Consider the following 23,707-nt stretch of genomic DNA (forward strand, 5'->3'; position numbering starts at 1 on the left):
CATGACACTTCGAAATTTCACAAGCCCACATATCAAGGTTTTGCGAATGAACGTAGCTGAAACTACTACTTGTTGTTTGCTCCGGAGAAGCAAGTAATGTCCCGATTTATTAGCCTCGAAAATTATGAGAATTGTGCTCTTGAAATTGCGAAGTGTTATGAGAAAAAAGGCTCTACACGGAAACACATTAAGACAAAAATGTCACGTAACACTGAATTGGCAAATTTATCCTCTCTTCAAAGCTTCCTCAGAAACTTCTTCAATATTCCTTTAAATCTCTTTGAATTTCCATGCATCAACTCATCCCACCCGCTGCGACCCATTCATGCCCTGTGTCGTTTTCCCCCTTTCTTAGGAATATAAGGAAAAGCTAGTGGTGGTGGGTTGGGGAAATCAGTAAAACGCTAAACATGAGGTACCTTTAGAGACCGCTGGGCTCGAGTTCGAACTCAACGCAACGATGCGGTCTTCGAGTTCCGAAACTGATCGTCACGCGAACGGAACGAAGTGGAACTTTTTACTTACACTGACATCCCCGGCCAAGCCGACACCGCTAGCACCGTTCCCATTTCCGGATACGCTCAACGCATTCGCCAGCAGGTGGTGCTGCGAATGTTGATGGGAATGCTGCTGCTGTTGTTGTTGTTGCTGCTGCTGTTGCTGCTGTTGTTGTTGTTGTTGTTGTTGTTGTTGTTGTTGCTGTTGGTGATGGTGGGAGGGATTTCCATTGAGGTGATCGTTGAGGGAGTTACTATTGTTTTGGGCGCAGTAGGAGGAAGAAGACCTTTTTCGACCCGGACCTGATCCGGAGCCGGCGGAGGTCGTCGATACCACCACTGCTGCTAATGGTCAATCCCTCCCAATCCGTTTATGTATCTGCTGGTGTTTGATAAGGTGTGCCTTTTGTCGGAAGGCCTTGGCGCACACTTCGCAGCGGAACGGCTTTTCGCCGGTGTGAGTTCGCAGGTGTACCTTGATGTTGCTTTTGTTCAGAAACCCCCGATTGCAGATGTTACACCGGTGGACGGGTTTGTCCTTACCGAGTAGAAGGTCACTGGCACCGGCAAAGTTCATAGCCGCTTGTGATTGGGCGGCTGCCGCTGCTGCTGCAGCTGCCACGGCGGAAAGCTGCTGCTGGTGGGATTGCTGGTGCATGGAAGATTGCTGTTGCTGCGATTGTTGAGATTGAGCTTGGTGCACCTGTTGGTGACCGTGGCCATTGGTTTTGGCCTGTTTGTGAGGTCGTCGCTTATTTTTTGGTGTCGTTGGGGTCGTGGTAGTGGTATGCGGGTAATTGCCTAAGAGCTCGGGACTACACAAGCCATCCGATTTGATGCCCATATTGAGAGCGAAGTGAGCATTTTGATGATTTTGCAGGTACCTTCCGTTTAGGATCAGGTTCTCGGTTGTAGAAACTACCGAACCTGGTGGACTAGTTGAAGTCGATATCAGCTCGCCGCAGTAGGACGTCGAAGAGGGGGTTTCCAACTTGATCGGTGGCCCATTCTGTAACCGATTCTGCAGCAGAGGCATGTAGGTATGCGTTAGCAAACTCTGTAACGTCGAACCGGACGTGTGCCCCGGCGAGTGAGGTAGGATTAGTTCACTGAGGGAATCTTGCTGAGATACGATCAGCTTACTATCGGGCGTTGTACAGGTTCCCTCGATCCAGGCATCCAAATCCATCCACGAATCCCTCGTATCGTTCCCGTCCTCTTTTTCAACCTTATTGTTCGGAACCGTCGTGTCCGCAATGGCCGACCCTATGATCGCTGCTATGTCTTCAATCGAACTCATGTCGTACTCGGACAGCTCTTTGGAATCGACAAATATCTTCGCCGTGGAAACCGAATCCGCCCCACTTATCACGCACCCATCTGCATTGGCCGAGTAGATCTTACCATCGATCGAACTGTCCGAAAACAGTTTCACATCCTGCAGGCAACTGTCCCTTCCATTCCCATCCGGATTTAACACTGAATCGGGTAGACACGTCGATGACGATACAATGTTGTTATCGCCGTTGTTCCCTCTGTTTCCCCCATTCGTGAATGAATTCTGCGGGTAGTTGTTGTTCTCCTCTGGCAACCGCTGCGCAATCGCCGTGTAGGAATACCCCGAAATGCCATTGATCGACAAATGGCCCGTATTGAACGAGGTAAACGAGGGCAGCGGTTTGACATCCCCGTCGTTGCTGGAGCTGTTACTGTTGATCGAAGTCGAGTTCAGCAGCAGATTCTCCAGCACGTCCATCGAATTCTTTTGCGTTTCGGAATCACTCGGCAGCGATTCCAGATCGGTATCCATCAGTAGCTTTTCGCCATCGAGCAGATACTGGTCCTGACCGCTGCTCGATTGGTTCCAGCAGGGGCTCATCAGTAGGCTCTCCACCTCGGATTCATTTTGTGCGCTCATCATGTGATTGACCATTTGTGGTCCGACTGTGTTTGTATGTTTTTCTCTTAAAATTATAACTTCGATTGCTTCCAACTGCAGTGACAATTCGTTGCTGGACTCAAGGGACACTAAAGAAAGTGATCGACGTCGGGAGCGGCATCCGGTAGTACATGGCCAGACCTGGAGGAGGAGAGCGGAAGAAATAGACAATCTCATTAGCATGGTTGTATATTCATGAAAGAACTTAATTAGGTTAGAGATTTGCACATGGGTTGCCGAACGGGTGATATGCATCGTTGAATAACTGGTTTAGGTTCTTTTTTTCAAATGTGCCGGCTGGAGGGGGAATGGTATTTGCATCCCGTGCTCCAGATGTTTATCACAAACTAGTGGTTAAATTTGAGCCTCGCGCGAGTGGCTTTAAAATGCTAATTTTTGAAGAGTTGTTAATTATTCACAGCGGTGTGTAGTTTATCCGGTGTGATTAGTCTTTTGAAAGCGATTTTTGCTTCATAGCATTAGATTCCCAAATGATTACTTGTTTTGGGACTAACTAGTTGAGAGTTAAATTGACTTGCTGCGACAGTTTGTGAACTACAAAACTCGGAATATCAGTTTACTACGTCAAATGCAGGACATCTACGTTCATAAACGTAACCATAAGGGGGCAGGGGGACCAACTGCCACCCCTTAACTCAGCAACCCATTAACACAGCAACCCCTTAACTCAGCGTTCGGTCTATTGGCATTCGGCCAAAACTTCCATAAAATATGTTGCACCAGGTTGCAGTTGTCTACGCCTATCTAATCTTGTGATGGTTATTGTTTGAAATATAAGTCAGCTGCCAGAGATTGTTTGAGGAATGACAAATGAATGTTGTTTCATGAATGTTATACTATACAGAAAAAAATCAGAATTCTACTGGTGATGCATGTATGCAAACATTCATGCATGTTCTTTCTTTTCACGTAAACTAGCAAGAAATGTTGCTTAAAAAAAATGGATTGTTGCATAGTATATTTGATATATTTAATGGCATGTCAGTACTGTCATGGTAAATTTAGAACTGGTTGCTCACTAATTTCTTAACTGCGCGCGTCCCATCCACTTTACATGAGATATAGTGTATACTTGTATGATTTACGACGGTCAATTTATGTACTTTATATTTAACAGAAATTCACGATACTTTTTCAAACTGTAAACTGCCCAAAAAACTGTAAACGTTTGTGGAATTCTCTTGACTTTCTCAGAGTCCAGTTAAATTCTCTGGACTTTCTTGAAGTTCACTGGAAGTCCTTAGAACACAATTTTCTTGAAATGAAGTGTTCTGCGTTGAAGGTCTTTCGAAGTTTTCAAAACTAAAAAAATCCTCTGTACTACCTTTGAAATCTATAAATTTCCCTGAATTTATATGGAATTCCATAAAGTTCTTTCTATTTTCCTAACAATCATGTATCAACTTTGAAGTTCCCACAATTATTTCTGAAATTCTAGGAACGTCCTGAAGTCTTAACAACTTCCATGAGGTTCTTGAACATCCATAAATTTTTTGTAATTTTTTCTGAAATTAATGGTACTATCCTAAGGTTCTCTGATCTTCCCTGAAGATCTCGGAACTTCTTCAAAGTTCTTGAAATTCTCGTTCTTTTGAGTTCTCTGGTCTTTTTGAAAATCTGGAATCATCTTAAAATTTCCGCGCTACTTTTCTGGAATTAATAGATTTGTAATGATCTTTCGTTACCTCAATTCTTGAAAAAACCTTGAAGCTTACGGAACTTCTTTTAAATTTTTTTGATCTTCCCTAACGTTCTCTAGAATGATATGAATCTTCCGCACTTTCCTTGAGTTCCTTGGAATTTCATGAAATTATTGTTACTTCTTTAAGTCCCCGCAATATACCTGAAATTAAAAGGAAATAATAAATGTCGTTCTAAGATTTTCACTTAGTTTCTCAAATTTTTCTTGCAGCTCATAATTTTTTTTCCCTAATAGTGACTTTCCCGATGTTATGTGTGCTTTCTTCATGCTTTTGGGACAACCAGAAAGCGTTCAGAAGTTCACTGAACTGAGATTCCTGCTATTTGGTGAAGTTCTTGAAACTACCATGACAAGTACGGGCTTCCATTGAAATCCGCTCACAATTTTATAATGTGTATGCTTCTTTCCAAAACAAAAATGAAACTCTTGAAACTTCATAAATTCTCTGAGTTTCCCGGAACTTCTTTACAGATTCTGATAATTTCCTTTTAATTGAATGTACTGCCCTTATAGGTTCTTTGAATAGCCTTAATGATCTCGGAACATCCCTAAAGTTCTCTGAATTCTCCTAAAGTTCTTGGTACTGCCCTGAAATGAATGGTACTGTGTTAAAAATCAATCAAACCTTCCTGTTGTTCTCTGGGCTTCTGTGATGTTCCGGAATTTTCAATGAAGTTTTCTTAAGTTCTCTGGAGCTGTCTGGACTACTTTTAAATTTTCGGAAATTTTTAGGGCTCCCGACATTTTTCTAAAATTATTAGAATTGTTCTGAATTGATCGGAACGCAGAGACAAACCAGCCTAAAGCTAAAGTCTCTTTAGTAAAGAAAAAAAAAATTAAAAAAAAAATACGGAACGTACGTCTACACTTAAAACTTTCCCGAAAGTTTGAACTATTCTTGGAACTTCTCTGATGTTATTGGAACTGCCCATAAGATCTCTGTAATTCCTCAAAGATCTCTAGACCTAGCTTCTCTGAGGTACTTGAAATCCTCAATTTTCTTTAAGTTCTCTGTACATCTCTGAAGTTCTGTTGAATTCCCTGAAGTTTTCTGGATATTCCTGATGTTCTCAGAACTTCTTAAAAGCTTCTGTAGTTTTTCTGAAGCAAATGGAACCGCATTGAAGTTCTTTAAGCTCCTCAGAAGTTTCCATTTTTTCCATTATTTTGCGGAACTTCCCTTATGTTCTCGCAGTTTGTTCCAACAATTTTTTGTGAAGTTCATGAATCTTCCCAAAAATTCTCTCTAATTTACTGATGATGATCTGGAATTGACCTAACGATATCTAAACCTTTATGAAGTTCGCTGGATTTTTGTGAACTTCTAGGTATTTCTGAAATTATTCTTAAGCTCACTTAACTTGCCTGCAGTTTTCTAGACTACACTTTGCATACTTTTTTTTCAGAGCTTTTTGGACGTTACCGATATTCTCCAGAAATTAATGAAACTGCCTTAAAGTTCTTGAAATCTACCTGGAGTACTAGGAACTTGCCTGACGTTTTCCTAATATTCATGGAAATGCCATGAAATTTTCAGAACTGCCCCGAAGTTCACGTTGCTTCCCTAAAGATCTTTATTCTTATAACTGAAATATTGGCAATAACTTAAAATTTGTGCAAGCTTCCTGAAGTTAATGGAACTGTCCTAAAGCTCTTTGATATTGGATGAAGTGATTCAGCTAAAATATTTTTAAATGTTTGGATTATGTTTTCGCATGTAATTTAAACATTTGCCTTTTTTGGTGGAGCTTATTTTCAAACGTTAGTTTTCATCAGTAGGAGCCGATCATAATTGCTTTATCTTTAAGAGGGCCTATTTGGAGATGTAGGTATCTGTCTTCATAGGAACGGAGCATTCGTGAGGTGGCCTAGTTTAAACCCAATCATTTATACCTGGCCCATCACATTTTTCATAGAACATTTAAAGGTGCAGATTGAATCAAGATGAACACAGAACATTTCTTATGTTTAATATATTCAGCGCAATTTAGCGCATAGCATTCTCCACCCTGCATAGGATGTGCGCCAAACAATTCATTTGTATATTTTATAGCGTGACTTTTATAAGAGGAGCGAGTGTAGATCATTATTTCTGCGCCCAGCAAATATTTATTAAAAATAATATTTATAGTAATAATAATCGGTTTTCGGAGCTGATTACTCATGGTTACTCCGCCATTGACCGACCTGTGACGTGTGACGCTTCATTTATGTGCATCACAGTAACAGAAATTTACACTACTTTTTCGAACTTTGTACCTTCTGGAGCCTGCTGATCATTGATGTGATAAGATTTTTCCATCAGGAGGTGCAAGCGCGAAGTTGAGCTTTGTAGAATTTCAAAACGTTATACGATCTAGAAATTTTTCGAGTATGAGGAAAATGATTAGAGGTTCTACTCGGTCTATTAACGGCAATACACGCTTTTTCAGGCATGTCTGATTAGCTTCGATGTGAACTTGGGATGCAAAACGCTCGCCAAATCATGGCCTTTTTCGCGAACTTGTCGGCAAACACGAACTTGAATCTTCCCGGCACATCCCCACGTCCAGTCGCGATGTAAAATTTTTGACCGGGAAGCTGCTTAAAATCGAGTTTGACGTATGTTTCGTCATCGATCAAAGTGCAGCCCTTGTGTTTCGTCAAAACACGGTCGTACAAGAGCCTTGCACGCTTTTTGGCCACGGAATTCTGTTTCGTGTCGGTTCGGATGTTTACTAGCTTTGTACGACTTTCCTTCCCTGGCAAGGGTGATCCGCACCGTTTGAAAGTTGGCGTTGTACCTTCTGGCCACATCTCGGATCGAAAGACCGGGTTGGCTTTAACGCACCTCTACACCTTGCTGCGCAGCTGACGATCCCTGGATCCTGTTTTTTGTAGGTCCACTGATTCCTTTCCACACTCAGGGTTTCCTTGTAGGTTTTGAGCATTTGACAAACTGTTGTTTTCGGCATCATCAGCACTTTAGCAAGCTTGGCATCGGACTACTCTGGATTTTCCAGGTGTTTATGCACATTATTTGTTCTTCTCGAGTTCCATTTGACGTTATTTCTGAACACGATCGACAACTTTGATCAAACTTGCATCATTTGTTCTCTATAGAAGCGTAAACAAACCACTGTCAAAGATTTTAGATTCCCAACACTAGAGCGAGCTAGCGGTGCGCGAGGGGCGTGCCAATCTACCATTAGTCAGCCTTTAGTATACTCCTAGACTGAGAAAACATTTCGTAAATTTTCCTCATATTCGGGCATATTATTGAAGAAATGGTAGGAAATTGTTACTCGATCTTGTTACCGGCGGGTAACATTGTTTTCATATGTTTAGTACACGGGATATAGCTGTATTTATATTAGGGAGATTATTTAATCGGCAACGGTCAATTTGAATTCGTTGGTGGGTGGCATAAGTGGTCAGACGATCGAACAGCTAAACGATGAGTGCAGGTGGGTGGTGGCGATATCCACTGAACTCGAAGAGAGTGTGGGCGGAAACTCTCCCTGGAGAGAGTGACGGAGCCCACGATGGAGGAGAGTGAGCAGATAACGGAGGCTGGGGAAGTTTAGAGCCAACCACCGAAGTCGCAAAGTCGAGAAAAATCTCGAACTGTGGGAAAAAGTGACGATCACCCGGCTATCAGTAACCACGTGGATAGTGATAAGCCGTACTTTTGCGGGATCACCACACCTATCGTACGATCGAACCCCGGTCATAATCCGTCCACCGACGGGCTGCAACTCAGCCGCCACCCGGCCACCGCCCGGACGCCTTCCAGCTGCTCTAAGTAACCGGCCACCTGGCCTTAACTCGGTCTTCATCCAGCCGCACTCAGTCGTCCCCTCGACCGAACTCGCGTCCCTCCGGCAGCCAACCCGGCCGCAACTCGGTCTTCATCCGGCCGCACTCAGCCGCCTCCTCCGACCGAACTCGCCTTCATCCGGCAGTATACCCGGCCGTCGTACGAGCGTCATCCGGCTGCTACCGGCGACCATCCAGTCACTACCCGGACACTATCCGGACACCACCCGGCCACCACCTGGTCGCCTACCGGACGCCATCCTACTGCCACCCGACCATCACCATCGCTACCCGTCACCACCAAAGCCCAGTCAGGTTTGTTCGCCATCAATTAATAAATAATTTAACCGTTGACCGTAGCGTTTGATAGGATCCCTTGTCCGAAAACTCTCCCACGCCCGTACGCCTTGAGACCCGGAACTATCAGAGGTCGTGAGTGCCCACCCCGGGAGCTGTCGTAGGCTTAGACCGGCAGCTTGGGGCTTTGGCAGGTCCTTCTCCAGGTCCTTCTCCAGGTCCTAGCGGTTCCGGGGCCGAAAAGTGTCTTATATTTCGGGCCCCACGTTGGGCGCCAAATATACACTTTTCGGCCCATTTCCATGAGTAATAGGGTGCTTCATTTTGAAAAAGTGATGAATTTCTGGCGACCCTCCGGTTCTGTTTTTTTCCCTTGATATGTATTCCGTCGATCTTGTTTTACGTGCTGAGCACCAATGCTACTGACGCCAGGGAGGCAGCTCAAACCCCTAGACCCCCCTACTTATCGACCCATCAACTCATGAACCGGTGACCAACGGCTTCCCTTCCGAAGGAAGGCGTGATCAGAGATGCTATGCCTCAGAACATCCCGGCGGCACCGACTGGGATTGAACCCAGGCCTGCTTGCGTGAGAGGTTATCACGCTTACCACTACACTACCGTTGACACTTTTGATTTTACTATTAAGTATTTCTATAAACTTGTGTTTCAAGAATTTTGAGTGTTATTTTGAGTTGCATATTTTTGAAGCTTATTTTTTCAGATCTTGGGATTTTTGATATATGTTATTTTTTTAAATGAATTAATAGTTTTGGCAAGCTCGATATTGCGAGAGCTTCCAAAACCTCTGAGTCATTCAAATTCTATTGCCTTCAGAATATCAAGAATTTCATCATCTCTGCAAATTACTTACGTTACTAGCGATTCCACGGTTTCTAGCTATTCGAGAGCTAAGATAATTGTGTGTATTATGGCACTAGTGCTCCAGTTTTCTGCAATAGGAGCATACTCACAAATGAAATAAATTTGCTGCACATGGAATATTTTGATATTTTTAATAAATTGATATTTAATGATGATGATGATGGTCCCATCTTTTACGCCTACAAAGGTTTGAGCTGGATGATTTAATTTTAAGATATTTAAGTATGACATCTTAACCAGATTGGCAAGCAAATTAGCAACAGATATAAATTTCCTCAACAATTTTTAGTTGCTTCACAGCGATATATTTAAGTGCACACTTAGAAAAAATCATGTAAATTTTGGTGCTCTGAGAGTGGCATATACGAGCGTCAATTTTGACATAAATTTAAGTCATAACAGACGCGAAATATAGCTCAATCAAACGTACATTTTGTCGAGCAACGAACATTTCAGTCTCGTAACACTTAATATTACATGACATGTTTGTGTACGTCTCATCTTTTATGTCAACCACGGATTCCGTCACGTGTAAAATTAGTTATTTCTAAGTGTGTGTGAAAAAGCTTAGGCGTTCACCTCTTTGTTCATCTTTTTGTCCACTTCAAATATTCACTAGCATTCCCAGCGATCAAGAGTTCATGAATAATCAACAAAGCATTCTAATACACGAGCAACCCCACAGTCTGAGGCTATCGTAACTTTCAGCAACGTCAGGAATGCTCACGAACCCTCGAAATCCCGCCAGAAAATTTACTACCTATTCAAAGCATCTTTCAACTAAGCTTAGAAAAAATTATCAAATGTTAAATTCAGTCCTCTATATTTGTAATACGTGCGTGAGGCTCAAACCTTTGTAAAATTCATCAAAAATCACTGGATAACTGTTCAAAACACAGTTTTAATGTGTGAAATGCAGTGTCTCTTAAATTCTGTTAGTGTTGTTCACCGTTTGATATATCTAGGCATTCAATTGGAAACATGTATTCCTTTTAAATATAATGAATTTTGTGAAGCTCAAGTCAAGGAATGTGGTGATCTTATTTCTATAATATCTATGAAAGTTGAATATAAATATATATTAAAGATTAGACTAAATAGTGAACCACTTGTGCCAAAAACTGGCACACTATTCAATATTAAAGTATCTTTGAAAAATTGTGGTACTTCGAGAATTTTAGGCACCCGAGATCTTCTAAAATCACAGACAATTTTGGTAGGGAACATGTTCTTATGCCCAATTTTGTTATTAATTATGTTCAATACAATTTTAAAAACTATTCCATAAAATATAGGCAGATGTGCCAATTCTTAAGTTGATATGCTCTATAAAAAATGTGGAGGCACGATAAGTAAGTATAATTGCACCAGTAAATTTTAAAAATATTCTCCATAAAACAAAAGCAATGATCAATAAAATATATTTTACTGATATGTTCCTAAACAATAAACAATGAGCTAATAAAAATAGATAATATGCCGATAAAGTATATGAAATGTTCCATCGCATAGGAGTATTGAGCGAAAACCCAAAACCTGAAAACCTCAAAAAATATAACTCAAAAACGAAAAAAAAAGCAAATTGTAAAGTGTAAAAAAGCCTAAATTTTCAAGGTAAAATTCAAACATTTGCGCTCTTTGTCTGCAAGACATGAAACCATGGAAAACAAATACAATCAATATTTTTCAATAAAAAATCATTTTTTTAATATAATTATTTTTTTCATAAAAAATTAAATACCTTTCATTTCATATTTTCATCTTTACAGTCATGTGGTTCAAAAGTTTTAAATCATTGTAAAGTTGAATTTTAGAAAAAAAAAAGATTTTTGGACCACCATAACATGGAAATGGTAACCTTAAGATAAAGAAAAATACGGGTCTAATATTCTGCAATAATTAACAAAACTGCCTATTTTCATGAAATTCTGAAAACCTCTATATCGTTTTGTTATGGAATGGCTGATATATAGGGGAAATAGATGCAATGTTGGCCTAAGTGTCCCTAATTTGGGCCCATACATAAATTCAGCAATCGACTAAATTTTCAATAGCGACCAAAAATATCCATTAGTACCGTCCCATTGACGCGCTCATCTAGATAAAATTGATAAATAACAGATTTTTAGCGTTGGGCCCAATCTTAGATCCATAGCCAACATCAGAGCCATTTTCCCTTGATCTTGTTTTTCAACTTTTGCAATTTTCTTTTAAAATTTTCCAATTTGCTTGCTGTAAAAATGCTCCTTTGGCGGAGATGAACACAATAAAAAAGACAGCTCAAATCTGACGATTCGTTCTTGAGTTATGCGCAGTCTAGAGTCCATATTCCGAACACAACTCCGAATTCATTCTGATAAGATGTCTATGAGTGGTTTCTGAAAAACCGGTGAGCTCTAGGATCAGCTTCATGAATTGACCACTTTTACGGATATTCCGGATCTTCCACAGGCCCAGACTTGTGTCCTACCGGAAACTGTCTGTCCTCGAAAGGTGGCCAACTATCTGCTTCACAAATCATCAGGAAGTTATCTCTTCAAATTGCCGTACAATCAGTGTTTGGTCCAAATTAGCTTAAATTCCATATGGTACGTGTATTCGTTAATGCCAGATCTACCGTACTATAGGATTCCAGTGGCATCAGTACTATAGTAGTAAAATTTACGTTTATTTTCTGGTTTTTTATGTTTCAACATTTGGTTAAACATTTCAATTGGTTAGCCTTTGGCTCTACATCTTTGTTCTAGTTAATTGGTTATTCTAATGTGATGATTGCGTTTAGCGCTTATTTACAGGATACCCTTTTATGGGATTGTTTTCGTTTGAATTTAAAAATTTGATAACCTACCTACTTGAGCACTGGAACCTACCTAACTACTTAAACTAGGTTGCCAAATCACGAATCGCAGACAGGCGAATCTGAACTTTTCCAGCGTGGAAGTCTTTTGCTCCTCGAGTGTTTGAAGAACGGCCAGGTGGTGAACGAATCCGTACTATGGGGATCTTGACTATATATAGAATACCTGCGTGCCAGTATAACAATTGCCATCTTACAACTAAAAACTTATTACATTCACTCAAAGTGTTTTTAGTTACAGTTTACTATTACACACACTTAGAAAAATTCATGTAAATTTAGGTGCTCTGAGAGTGACATATACGAGCGTCAATTTTGACATAAATTTGAGCCATAACAGACGCGAAATAAAGGTTAATTAAACGTACTTTTCGTCGAGCAACGAACTTTTCAGTCTCGGAGCACTTAATATTACATGACATGTTTGTTTACGTCTCATGTTTTATGTCAAAGGCGGATTCCGTCACGTGTAAAATTAGATATTTCTAAGAGTGCAGAGTTGGGAGGAAATTAGTGATAAACGTCGCTAGAACTATTCACCAGCCGCAGTATATAAGCCAGTCAAACGCGTACTCTGTATGTGGATTTGAGGAAATGTCTCAGAACCCCTCACCCCTGAGATAGGCAAAGGAGAACGAATTTGATTAGTATTGTCGCATCAATGGTCATTCGCTCAATTTAAACTTCAATTTTCACACTGCCGTACACACTTAAAAATAACTATTTTTACTCGAGACGTAATCCATCTTTGACGTAAATTATGGAACGTAAACAAACATTTCATGTAAAATTAAGTGTTCTGAAACCGAAACATACACAACTCGACGAAAAGTACGATTGATTGAAGTTATTTTCTCGTTTCTTTCAACTGATTCTTATGTCATTTGGGCCGAGTAACCTCACCCTGTCCTAACTACTTACGCTTCTGCCAGCATTTTCTCCCTAACGCTCACTCCACGGAATCGGCCCATCTCTCCTCTCTTGCAAGCAACACTACTAATGACATGACATGACAACTTTTCAGTCTCGGAGCACTTAATATTACATGACATGTTTGTTTACGTCTTATCTTTTATGTCGAAGACGGATTCCGTCACGTGTAAAATTAGTTATTTCTAAGTGTGCACCAAATGCGAATAATTTTAAATGTCCTGTAAAATTACAAGATAAGCGTTTGCCTTCCATGAAAATTCAAGTGACGTTTAATTTTACATGCATGTAAATTTCAAGTCGTGTAAATTTAAAAACACATTTAATTTTACATGAATAGGGTTTTTGATCTAATTTCCGTCCTACTAAGCACAACCCGCGCTTAACCTCTCTGTTTTGAACGGGTTTGAGCAAAAAATTGAATATGTCTGTCAAAGATGACTTCTAAATTTATTCACCTTTCAATGCGTACCGTTGGATTTGAAAAAGAGTCATAAATTGTTGAGATGTTCACACTTAGAAATATTGATGTAAATTTAGGGGATCTGAGACGGACATATACGAGCGTCAATTTTGACATAAACATTTTGACAGCTCAATCAAACGTACTTTCGAATTTTTCAGTCTCGGAGCACTTATTACATGACATGTTTGTTTACGTCTCATCCTTTATGTCCAAGTTGGATTCCGTCACGTGTAAGATTAGGTATTTCTAAGTGTGTTGTTTAAAATCTAATACTGCTTCTTGATTCTAAATTCGTCTTACGAGTTTCAATTCCGTCCCAACGCATTGAAACGCCATTAGATTTTCTTCGTCCTATGGATAAACGTAGAAAAAAGGGATACGCTAGGAGCGCTTCTTTTGTTTTGAGAACAATGAGCGTAAATATTCATACAATGCGCTCTAACAGGATTTATGTTGTAGGTAATGAACTAACGCATCGGAACAAACATATTATTGATTTGTGCACGGTGTAATCATTGATATTATTGATCTTTTCTGATTGATAGAACGGAAATGGGCGATTACGACGAAGTAGCTCTCTACCCTATGCATGCTCTTTTTGTACGATAACGCTAAATGGAGATCTGGATTGATGACGTCACTGCAGTGATCGTCTAATAGTAAGGGAGTGATACACACTACTAAAAAGTCATGTAAATTTCGGTTTCTTGAGACCGACACATGTAAGCGGCCCTTTTGACACAAGAATCAGTTGAAAGAAACGAGAAAATCAATGCAATCAAACGTTCACAGCAAAAAAATAATTTTGATATCACGTCAAAGTGGATGCACTACAATCATGTCGAAAATATGGTGTAATATTACTTGCTAAAAAGGACAAAATTATCATTAATACAATGCATGAACTGACATTACGCTGCTTTTACTGCATTTGTTTATTTATGTGGTTATAAAAATTACATGAAATTTTCGACATGATTGTAGTGCATCCACTTTGATGTGATATCAAAATTATTTTTTTTGCTGTGTTCTCTTCGTCGACTTTCTTATGTTTCGGTTTGAGAACACTTAGTTTTACATGAAATGTTCGTTTACGTTCCATGATTTACGTCCTATATGGATTACGTCTCGTGTAGAAGTGTGTGTAGGTATAATTTTATTAAGATAAATCAGTTGACCCATGTTTCTCCTACACACTACGAAAAAGACATGTAAATTTCAGTGCCCTGAGACCGACACATGCAAGCGGCTCTTTTGACATAAGAATCAGTTGAAAAGGACGAGAAAATCAATTCAATCAAACGCACTTTTCGTCGAGTTGCATATGTTTCAGTTTCAGGACACTTAATTTTACATGCCATGATTTACGTCAAAGCTGAATTACGTCTCGTGTAAAAATAATCATTTCTAAGTGTGTACCACTGCGCGAGGTAATTCTTTAGGAGTATTGGTGGTAATTCACCACACGTAAGAGGAGTCACCACAATTCATAGGAGTCGGGACTTATTTGAGTGATGAGTAATAGTGAAATTTCGTCTTCCGATTGTGACCGTCATCGGCGAAGAATACTGTAATTGATTTGATTTTTGGGAAATCCATGGTGGGATCAAAGAGCCGTGGTAGCATGAGATCGCAACCAACTGAGCTCAAATGTTGGGAGAATGATCAGGACCTGAATTGAAATTGATTGAGCTAAGTGGAGCAAAATCGTTATTATGAAGCACTCTACTAGAATGTTCTCGCACCTTCAGCTAGTACCAAACGAGATTTTATTGTGCTGGGTATATCGGTTTTGCCAGATGAAATTGTTTGGTTCAAAAGACAGTTAATAATTTGTTCGTAATTACATCGATTTATGGAAGTATTAGTAGAAAAATGAGGCTTGAAAATACTTACTCCAGATCGAGCAAGATTCCCGAATAACTAGATCAGTAACATGATACCCCTGATTTTTAATTCTGATAAATTCGAATGGGTACGCAAACAGAGTGTGCAGACATTGTGGAATTTTTGAATATCTGGACCAGGGTTATTAATCGATAACCGTAGATAACATCAACGTTAACGTCTACAATGGTGAATTAGCATTTCAGACGTTATCGTCGATTATCGATTAACAACCCTAAGTCTGGCCTATGGTGGATTGAATGGAAAGTTGAAAATTTTGAAGTTTATTGAGGAAGATTCCAATTTTAGATAACGCAGTATGGTGTGTGATCTGGTGAATGGCGACCGCTCGCGGATGATGTTTGGGCGGGTGTTAGTTGACCGAAATGGTCGGCGGTTTAATCAAACTTTCAGCAATGATGGATTATTGGCTTCGATTGGCTTGTTGCAATTGTAACTTGGTGGCTTGATCGGTGTACCTATATAGAGTCTCACTGGGTGATAATGACAGGTGACAGATTTGCGATCTAACAACAACGTTGACCAATAACGTCATTAGTCTTAACCAAACATCTGTAAATGACAGAGACACATTCTACCGTGACGTTACAATGTTTTGTTCTATGTTAGCAGCTTTTGTACTATAACTGAACAAATAAAAAGTAATCCCTAACTACTATGGCAAATTTGGAAAGAGTTACCCTTTCCTATAAAAGTTGTTCAATTATTTCGTATTTTAATTGTTCCAATCTACAATAATATTTAGGGGCTATGCATAATTTCTTTCAGTAATAGCAAACAATTTGAAGAAATAGATCAAAACATTATAACGTCACAGTAAAAACATTTTATCCGGATAAGATTTCACGATTTGCCAAAAAAAAATCTTCTAAAATCTCAATTTAACCTTTCCCGCCACATGACTATTGGATCATCCACGCGAAATGATTTCACAACCCCGAATCACCATTTTGTATTTACGACTAACTGTTCTTTCAAGTCGTGCAGCCTCTGAATGGCTTATTTTAAAATGTTCAAAACTATAAAGGCAAAATGCTAATCCGCAAAAGGCCATTTACAAAACAAACAATATGTGTCACCACCGCTACTCGGCCACTACTCGCACGGACGCATTCACACGCAACTACACACGACCGCCACAACTGGTGTCATCGTCGTCGTCGTCGTCGTTCTAAATCAATATTCATATTTATTCATTTGGGCCCAGTCAGAGTGTGACACACACACACTCCTCCTACTGAGTCCCGTCATTCGGGTTGTCTGGTATGTCTCCGAATTTCAACACTTCGCATCGTCGCATTTTTATTTGCTTTGGTCATTAGAACTACCTAATTTTATTTGTGTGCGCCTCAGTCGCGGATCCCCCCAAGGGGAGTAGCGAAATGGTGTCACCTCGATAGCTATAACGGGAACGGTACGTTGTTTAGATTGATTCCGTCCAGCAGGGCGATGAGAGCCGAATGTTGTTGTGTGTGGTTTATGGTCACATTTTATTACCATGGCTTCGGCATAGAATAGCGAACATTTTACCCATTACTGGGTGAAGGTCGCATACGGAACCGGTCATTATGTGGATGACTTATAGATGTTTTTGTGACCGCACAGGTTGGTCTGGATGGAAACGAAAATAGTCATACAGTAATGACACGGTTTTGTCAGATCCCTTTTTGAAAGTCTTTACTAATGTTCTACGAAGCCCATGCACTTTTTTATCTTAAACATGCACCGTGAGACTGAATGAGATTGATTTGGAAATGCGGTTATGTGAAATTATTGAAAAATAAAAGTCTGAGACGCAAAAAATCGGGTCACTACTGTAGTACAGTTCTGGATGCTTGATTCCGATAGTAACTCAAAATATTCTACTTCAAGATTAAATGTTCAAATAGCCGTAGCTGCTTTTATACGTCAATTTGCCGAAACTCTTATAGCAGGAAAATTCCAACTCAGATTAACTTTTAATACCGTCCCTGTTTGGATAATCTGCTAAATGTTTGCTTAGAGTGATTGCCTTTCACCCCAAAGGGCCTGGGTTCAATCCAAGTCAGTCTCATGAGTTGATGGGGTCGATAGGTAGAGTCCAGGTGTGGGAGCTGCTGGAGTGAGAAACAGTCTCGCTTACCACATCATCACCGGTGCCGCTGCGAAATGCCTCTATTTTCAAACGTAAAAACAAAATTCAATTCCCTTTTTCAAAAAAACAATCTAAAAGTGAACATGGAACACGATGGTAAACAATATTGGATGCATTTTACTGCTTGGAGCTTTTTTTTTCCTTTGGTTTTGTTTTTTCCGTCGATCTTGTTTTCCGTGCTGAGCACTAATGCTACCGACGTGCCAGGAAGGCAGCTCCCACACCTGGACCCTACCTATCGACCCATCAACTCATGAACCGGGGACCAACGGCTTTACTTCCCATCCGAAGGAAGGCGTGATCAGAGATGTTATGCCTCAGAACATCCCGGTGGCGCCGACTGGTATTGAACCCAGGCCTGCTGGGGTGAGAGGTAATCACGCTTACCACTACACCACCGGCACCGTTGCTTGGAGCTTTAAAACCTTCAGAAATGCACACCAATATTCACATCACTTTACCGCTAGAGGAATTACAGCTCCCGTGACAATATCCTACATATTCTGGAACGCATTAAATACCAAAGTTTAGTTCTGAACTTCTGATTAAAGTTCACACGTTGCCTGTCAATATTTCTGAGCCTATTGGTCATTGTTGAGTTGAGGTAATAGATCTTTAAGCAAGTTAGCTTTGATTAATTTCATATAATTGATTTCTTATTATATTAAGTATTTTGTTTAGTTTTTGGACATTTTTGAAATCTCAAATTGGAAAATTGGGTAAAATTGATACACTCTTATGTGTTCCCTAAATCCTTGAACGAAATGTGTTTTTAGCAGATATTGTGCAAAATCTTTTTTTTTTATGCAATGGCGCCTAAATGTAGACATTTTTTATATCACAGAAAATCATTTGTTTTTAACGTTGCAAATATTTAACCATATTTAGAAAATACATTTATTCCCTCCCCTTGGCTAGTTTTTAACCTGGACGTTGGTGGGTGGGCCTAATCTTATGCTTCATAGTGGAGCGTTGGAGACGGTTGGTTTATGTCCGGCATCGTTGGCTCATGCCGTGGCAGAATAGCGCCATGAGCATGCGATGAGGATTACTGAGCTTTCCCTCTATGATGAACCATTGCACGAGAGAACCAAAGTTCTAGCCTGAAGTGATAGTATCACACTTGTTACTCATTTGTTTAAGAGCCACGTTGTAGTACGCTTACGTATAGGCACTGACGTTGGGTGCGATACTGGCGCCTTTTTCCGCAAATCACTGTTATTTTATTTATTTTTACACAGATAGATTTATTTGGGATTGCACGGGAATTATACTATTGAAATAATTCAGAAAACGCCCAACAGTGCTCCTTCTATTTGCGTGACAAGCTTTCATTGTTGTTTTCATTGAAGTAGGTATTAATCAGGAAACAATGTTAAACACCATTTTTGTACATGGTATTGTAACTAATTTTATACGTGCTTCATTTTGATTTGGGATACATGTTTGAACTATGGTTCGGGATTTCCACTGTGGCGTGCTTCTATTGTGATATATCCATACTTAATTTTGTGGGACGACATAGTGGAAACGTGTGAGCGTAGGTGGAGCATATACCCTATATAATTTAAAAATCAGTTAGGAAACTATCTTCAAAGTGAAGCATTTTAGTCACTTGAAGGTGTCACCTGGGACGAACTAATATATAATAAATATAGGTCAAAGGCAAATACAACTTGATACACGCTAAATTTTAGATTACATACACAAGTGCAGGTAGAGTTAGGATGCGGGGGGTCCGCTTAGGGGGCAACTAGCGTTTAAAGCAACTGGCAACTAGCCTTTTCGTATATTGTCTGTTTATTTTGATGGTTAATTTTAAATATCAATTTGGTATATATGTGAAACGATGAATGGGTAGCAGATGGATTTTCGGTTTCTTTACATTTTGCAGCACAAATCTAGTACTATGTTTCATTTCCTCAATACCCCTCAATAACCGACCTCTCCAACCCCTTCCTATGGTGTTCAAGTGGTCCGCATAGACTATTCAGCCATTACCCTTCCTTTATCCTCGGCTTTGGATTGACTACCCAACAAACAAATTGAGTTGATCAACAGCTGAATAAGCTATTTTTTAGCTGAAGAGGCTTATTTTTGCCTGAATAAGCTCTAATTCAACATTCAATGTTTGTTGGGTAGCGCTCCCATTGCCCCGCCAAACACCAATAAAAATGAAATATTTAGAAAATAAATTTATTGACACTAAGTTCAATGAAAAATGATACTTTAAAGTTAATCACAACAATCGTTCAAGCTCTATGATTTGTATGTTTGAAAACTGATATTATATTCTATTAATCGTCAATTAAATAAAATTGAAAATTATGCAGAAAAAGGGGAAACGGCTCTTATGTTGGCCTATGGATATAAGATTGGGCCCATCGCTAAAAATCTGCTGTTTATCAATTTTATCTAGATGAACGTGTCATTGGGACGGTACTTATGGATATTTTTGGTCGCTATTGAAAATTTAGTCGATTGCTGAATTTATGTATGGGCCCAAATTAAGGGCATTTAGGCTGACATTACATCCATTTCCCCTATATATTTTTTGTAATGAGAAACTCTAGCTAGCTTTTGTAATGAGAAAAGCTATCATAGGAGTCTCTTAATGAAATTCTAACAAGATTTGTAATGATATCTATCATCAATAGCGGTGCCGGTGGTGTAGTGGTAAGCGTGATTACCTCTCACCCCAGCAGGTCTTGGTTCAATCCCAGTCGGCACCGCCGGGATTTTCTGAGGCATAACATCTCTGATCATGTCTTCCTTCGGAATGGAAGTAAAGCCGTTGGTGGTAAGGTCCAGGTGTGGGAGCTGCCTCCCTGGCGTCGGTAGCATTGGTGCTCAGCACGGAAAACAAGATCGACGGAAAACAAATCAAGGGAAAAACATCTGTCATCAACCAACCAATTTAAACCCAGTGATCATTTTGCCCCCGGATAACAGTAGTTACATTTTATTAATTTATTTTTTGGGGCGAAATGTATTTATCTGCTTTTCTTCGGATTTAAAAAAATCATATCAAGATGGTAGGAGCAATAATAAAATCGCGCATTTGAAATTCAAACCTCGAATGCAGATAATATGGGGGGCCCTAAGGATATCAGCCTGCCGGGCCCCCCTGATCCTAAATCCGGCACTGCTTTTGGTAGTAAGACATCAGTAAAGTGCATGGGGATGAACTGATTCAGGGATGGATTGCTCTTTTGAGACTTTTCATTACTTTTTAATTAAGAATGCATATGTTAAATCCATTTGAATTTTCAGTTAACCCATCTTAAAACAGATAGTTTAGTGCTTTTAATCTTCTTATAAAAATTCAAAATTTCCGCACCACAGACCCACACTCTGTGTTTTTACTGAAGATGCACTTAAGAGCACTCTTTGGCAGAGGTGTAAACGGTGATTTCTTTTTACTGAATTCGCTTCGTTGCCGTGGGGTATGGTCTTTTTATTTTCGTACACTCATGCTCTACCATCACCGGTAGAAAAAAAAATTGGCGTAAAAGGAAAACTATCAAATAACTATCATATTGACAGCGTCATTCCGTTCTAATTATTCTATTTTGTGTATATTTCAACTATCTCTTATCAGCAATGTTTCCTCTCGCTTATCGTTGCATATTATATCGATAAGTGTCATGAGCACGGCATGCGCAGCTCTCATAATGACACACAAACAAAAACCAAAACGAAAACGTAACATTCTTTGGCGGCACGGTTGTATGAGAACCATGTCATATGACATTTTAGTTTGGTGCTGTTTTTTGATAGCTTGGCTTGTGTTACGAGAGTCTGAAGGAAAGGTAACGGATTATCATAGAAAATACGTCGACAACTGTGACCACTTCCCCCACTGCTCTCGAGTGCATCTTCAGTAGATCTGCTCTACTTCTATGTACTTGAAAACATGAATTCTTGACTTCTGTTTGTAATTATTGACAATTATTGATGTTAGTTTTTCTCCCATATTGAATTTCAACCATGGAACTAGCACCATCTCTGGAAATATTCACGACTAGGCAAGTCTGGAATGAGCTCCAGAAAGAAGCTTCTTTTACAAAAAAAAATAAATCAAAGGCAGGAGAGTTAATCTGAGTAGCTGTGGCTGAGTTTTAATGTAACAAAACCATTTTCTAACGTAATTGAAAGTATCAGTTTCGATAACCCTTGAACGATAAAATGATCATGAGATTATCGGAAGCTAATGATAACTCCTAACCAGTAACCATTTTAATTCTAGCTTGCCTTTTAATCCCAGAAAATCGTAGAAAATCTTAGATCCATTGATTTCTCGTTTACATTTTTGTGAATTAAATTCTGCTGCTACTAGGGGAATGGCTCTAATGTTGATCTATGGATGTTAAGATTTGGAAAACTGATAAATATCTCCTGTTCTTCAATTTTTTCCAAGCGTCATTTGCACAATACAAATGGATGTTTTCGGTTTTAAGAGAAAACCTGTCAAACAAGCTTTTCTTCGAGATTTATGTATGGGCCCAATATTAGGGACACATAGCCCGACATTAGGGACATTAAACCTATGTTTATATTTCTGTTAATATGATATTTATAATTTCACGATAACGTGTGAATTAGTGCAAACTTAGATTTTTGTTAAACCTTTGAATGGTTCATAACTATAAGCATAGCAGCCAAATCGATTCACATTCATTCAAAGTTGCTATATTTGACAGTTAGTCCAATTTAATCCGTATAGGTATATGGTCGATATTGAGCAATGTGTGCATTTTGGATAAGCAAACGAATATGTTCTAGCAAATGGACTGACAAGCCACCATCTTTTCGTATGCAGCATAAAAAAGTAAAGCACAAAGCAATCAAAGCTAGACCCAAGCGTTGACCCAAGGCTATGCTCGCTACGGCTACTTGTTATAAGTTGAGATAGGAGTGCCACTTTCCTGGTTCTAACTGTTACAATTTCCCCCAGATCGCTAAAAATTATTTAAAACTTGACATAGATGATGTGGACCTAAATGCAAGTCGAATGAGCAGTTATGAATCGGAGGTTGATAATTGATAATAATATGATTTGTTTGATTTGACGTTTCGCTAAAAAGTCCACTAATTGTCTTCAAAGTGATTCTCTAAGAACCTGACAAGCATTTGTTTAAGGGTGAGTCATACCCAGTAACGTAGATGGATCAACTTTTCGTGATACCTTACGTTTCTGGGGGACTGATTTGGACGAAGTAAGATCTTTAACTTAAAAGATTCATAATACGAAAGTTCCAGGTGATGATGGAATTTTCTATATTCACGTCAAAAACTATTAGAGAGTTCCTTGTTTATCTTGGTAAAACTATTTAACAGATTCTTACATTTGGCATACTTTCCTGATGAATGGAAAAATGCAAAACTTGTTCTATTTTTGAAGCCGGATAAAAATCCAGCTGAAGCTTCTAGCATCCAATAAGTAAACTTTTTGAAAAGATAATTTTGAATAGAACATAACAACAAAACGAACTCAATTTTCGCAGATAAGCAGTTTGGATTTTGCCATGGGAATTAAACAAATTAAGTTCGTTCAACCAAATCTGAAGGCTGTTCAACTGGAGTTGCTCTTCTAAGCATAGAAAAAGCATTCACCAGTGTTTGGCATGAAGGTTTGATTGCTTAATTGAAAAGTTAAATTTGCCCCTATGAAATTAGATCAAAATTATTTATCTGGCAGAACTCTGCAGGTAAATTTTCAAAATTCCAAATCTGAAGGACTACCTGGTAGAGCAGGACTTCCTAAGGGGAGGATTTCTGGGCCTATATTGTGTAACATTTTCAATTCGGACCTCCCTGATTTGCCTCAGTGTTGCCACAAATCTTTGTTCGCTGATGACACAGGCATTTCTGCTAAAGGAAGAAGTCTTCGTGTTATTTGCAGCAGACTACAGAACTCCTATTCAGCAAAATTTTAAAATTTCACAAATTATCACATGTCAAGTTTTCCGTAAACCATTTTAACAAATGGCTAGAATGATGCCAACAAAAAGTTCACTTTTCCCATAGTAATTCTCATATAAACTTAAAAGGGCCAGTGCCGTACGCATTAAAATAAACTCAAATTTTGGGAGAATGAACAGGACCTGATGTAGAGAATCTATTGAGAATGGTGGAGCAAAATCTATAATTTGAACCATCCTAATACACACACATGTCCAGACAAATTACACCACATTGAACTATTTGTTTTTGGAAACCGTACCAATAAAATGAAGAAGGCAAACAAAAATCAACAATCTGCCAGTGTGG

At 39.3% G+C, this 23,707-nt stretch overlaps 2 protein-coding genes across 2 annotated transcripts in view; both read right to left on the reverse strand.

Annotated features, from left to right (window-relative positions):
- Window positions 1-354: 354 nt before the first annotated feature.
- On the reverse strand, window positions 355-846 carry LOC135713912 (uncharacterized; the record flags this gene model as incomplete). Its single annotated transcript, XM_065237133.1, has 1 exon — window positions 355-846. A coding segment is annotated over one exon (357 nt), but the record flags the coding sequence as incomplete, so codon positions are not given.
- The window catches only part of ich (ichor), a 155,343-nt gene continuing 132,396 nt past the window's right edge, over window positions 761-23,707 (reverse strand). Inside the window, exon 3 of the mRNA XM_065237118.1 lies at window positions 761-2,577. Within this exon, the coding sequence (XP_065093190.1) occupies window positions 850-2,430 (1,581 nt within the window). The 5' untranslated portion in view covers window positions 2,431-2,577 and the 3' untranslated portion in view covers window positions 761-849. The remainder of the gene's footprint in view (window positions 2,578-23,707) is intronic.

The sequence above is a fragment of the Ochlerotatus camptorhynchus genome, unplaced genomic scaffold (genome assembly GCF_037179485.1).
Source record: "Ochlerotatus camptorhynchus isolate MF236.1 unplaced genomic scaffold, CSIRO-AGI_Acam_v1.1 ptg000592l, whole genome shotgun sequence".
NCBI classification, from domain to species: Eukaryota; Metazoa; Arthropoda; class Insecta; order Diptera; family Culicidae; genus Ochlerotatus; species Ochlerotatus camptorhynchus.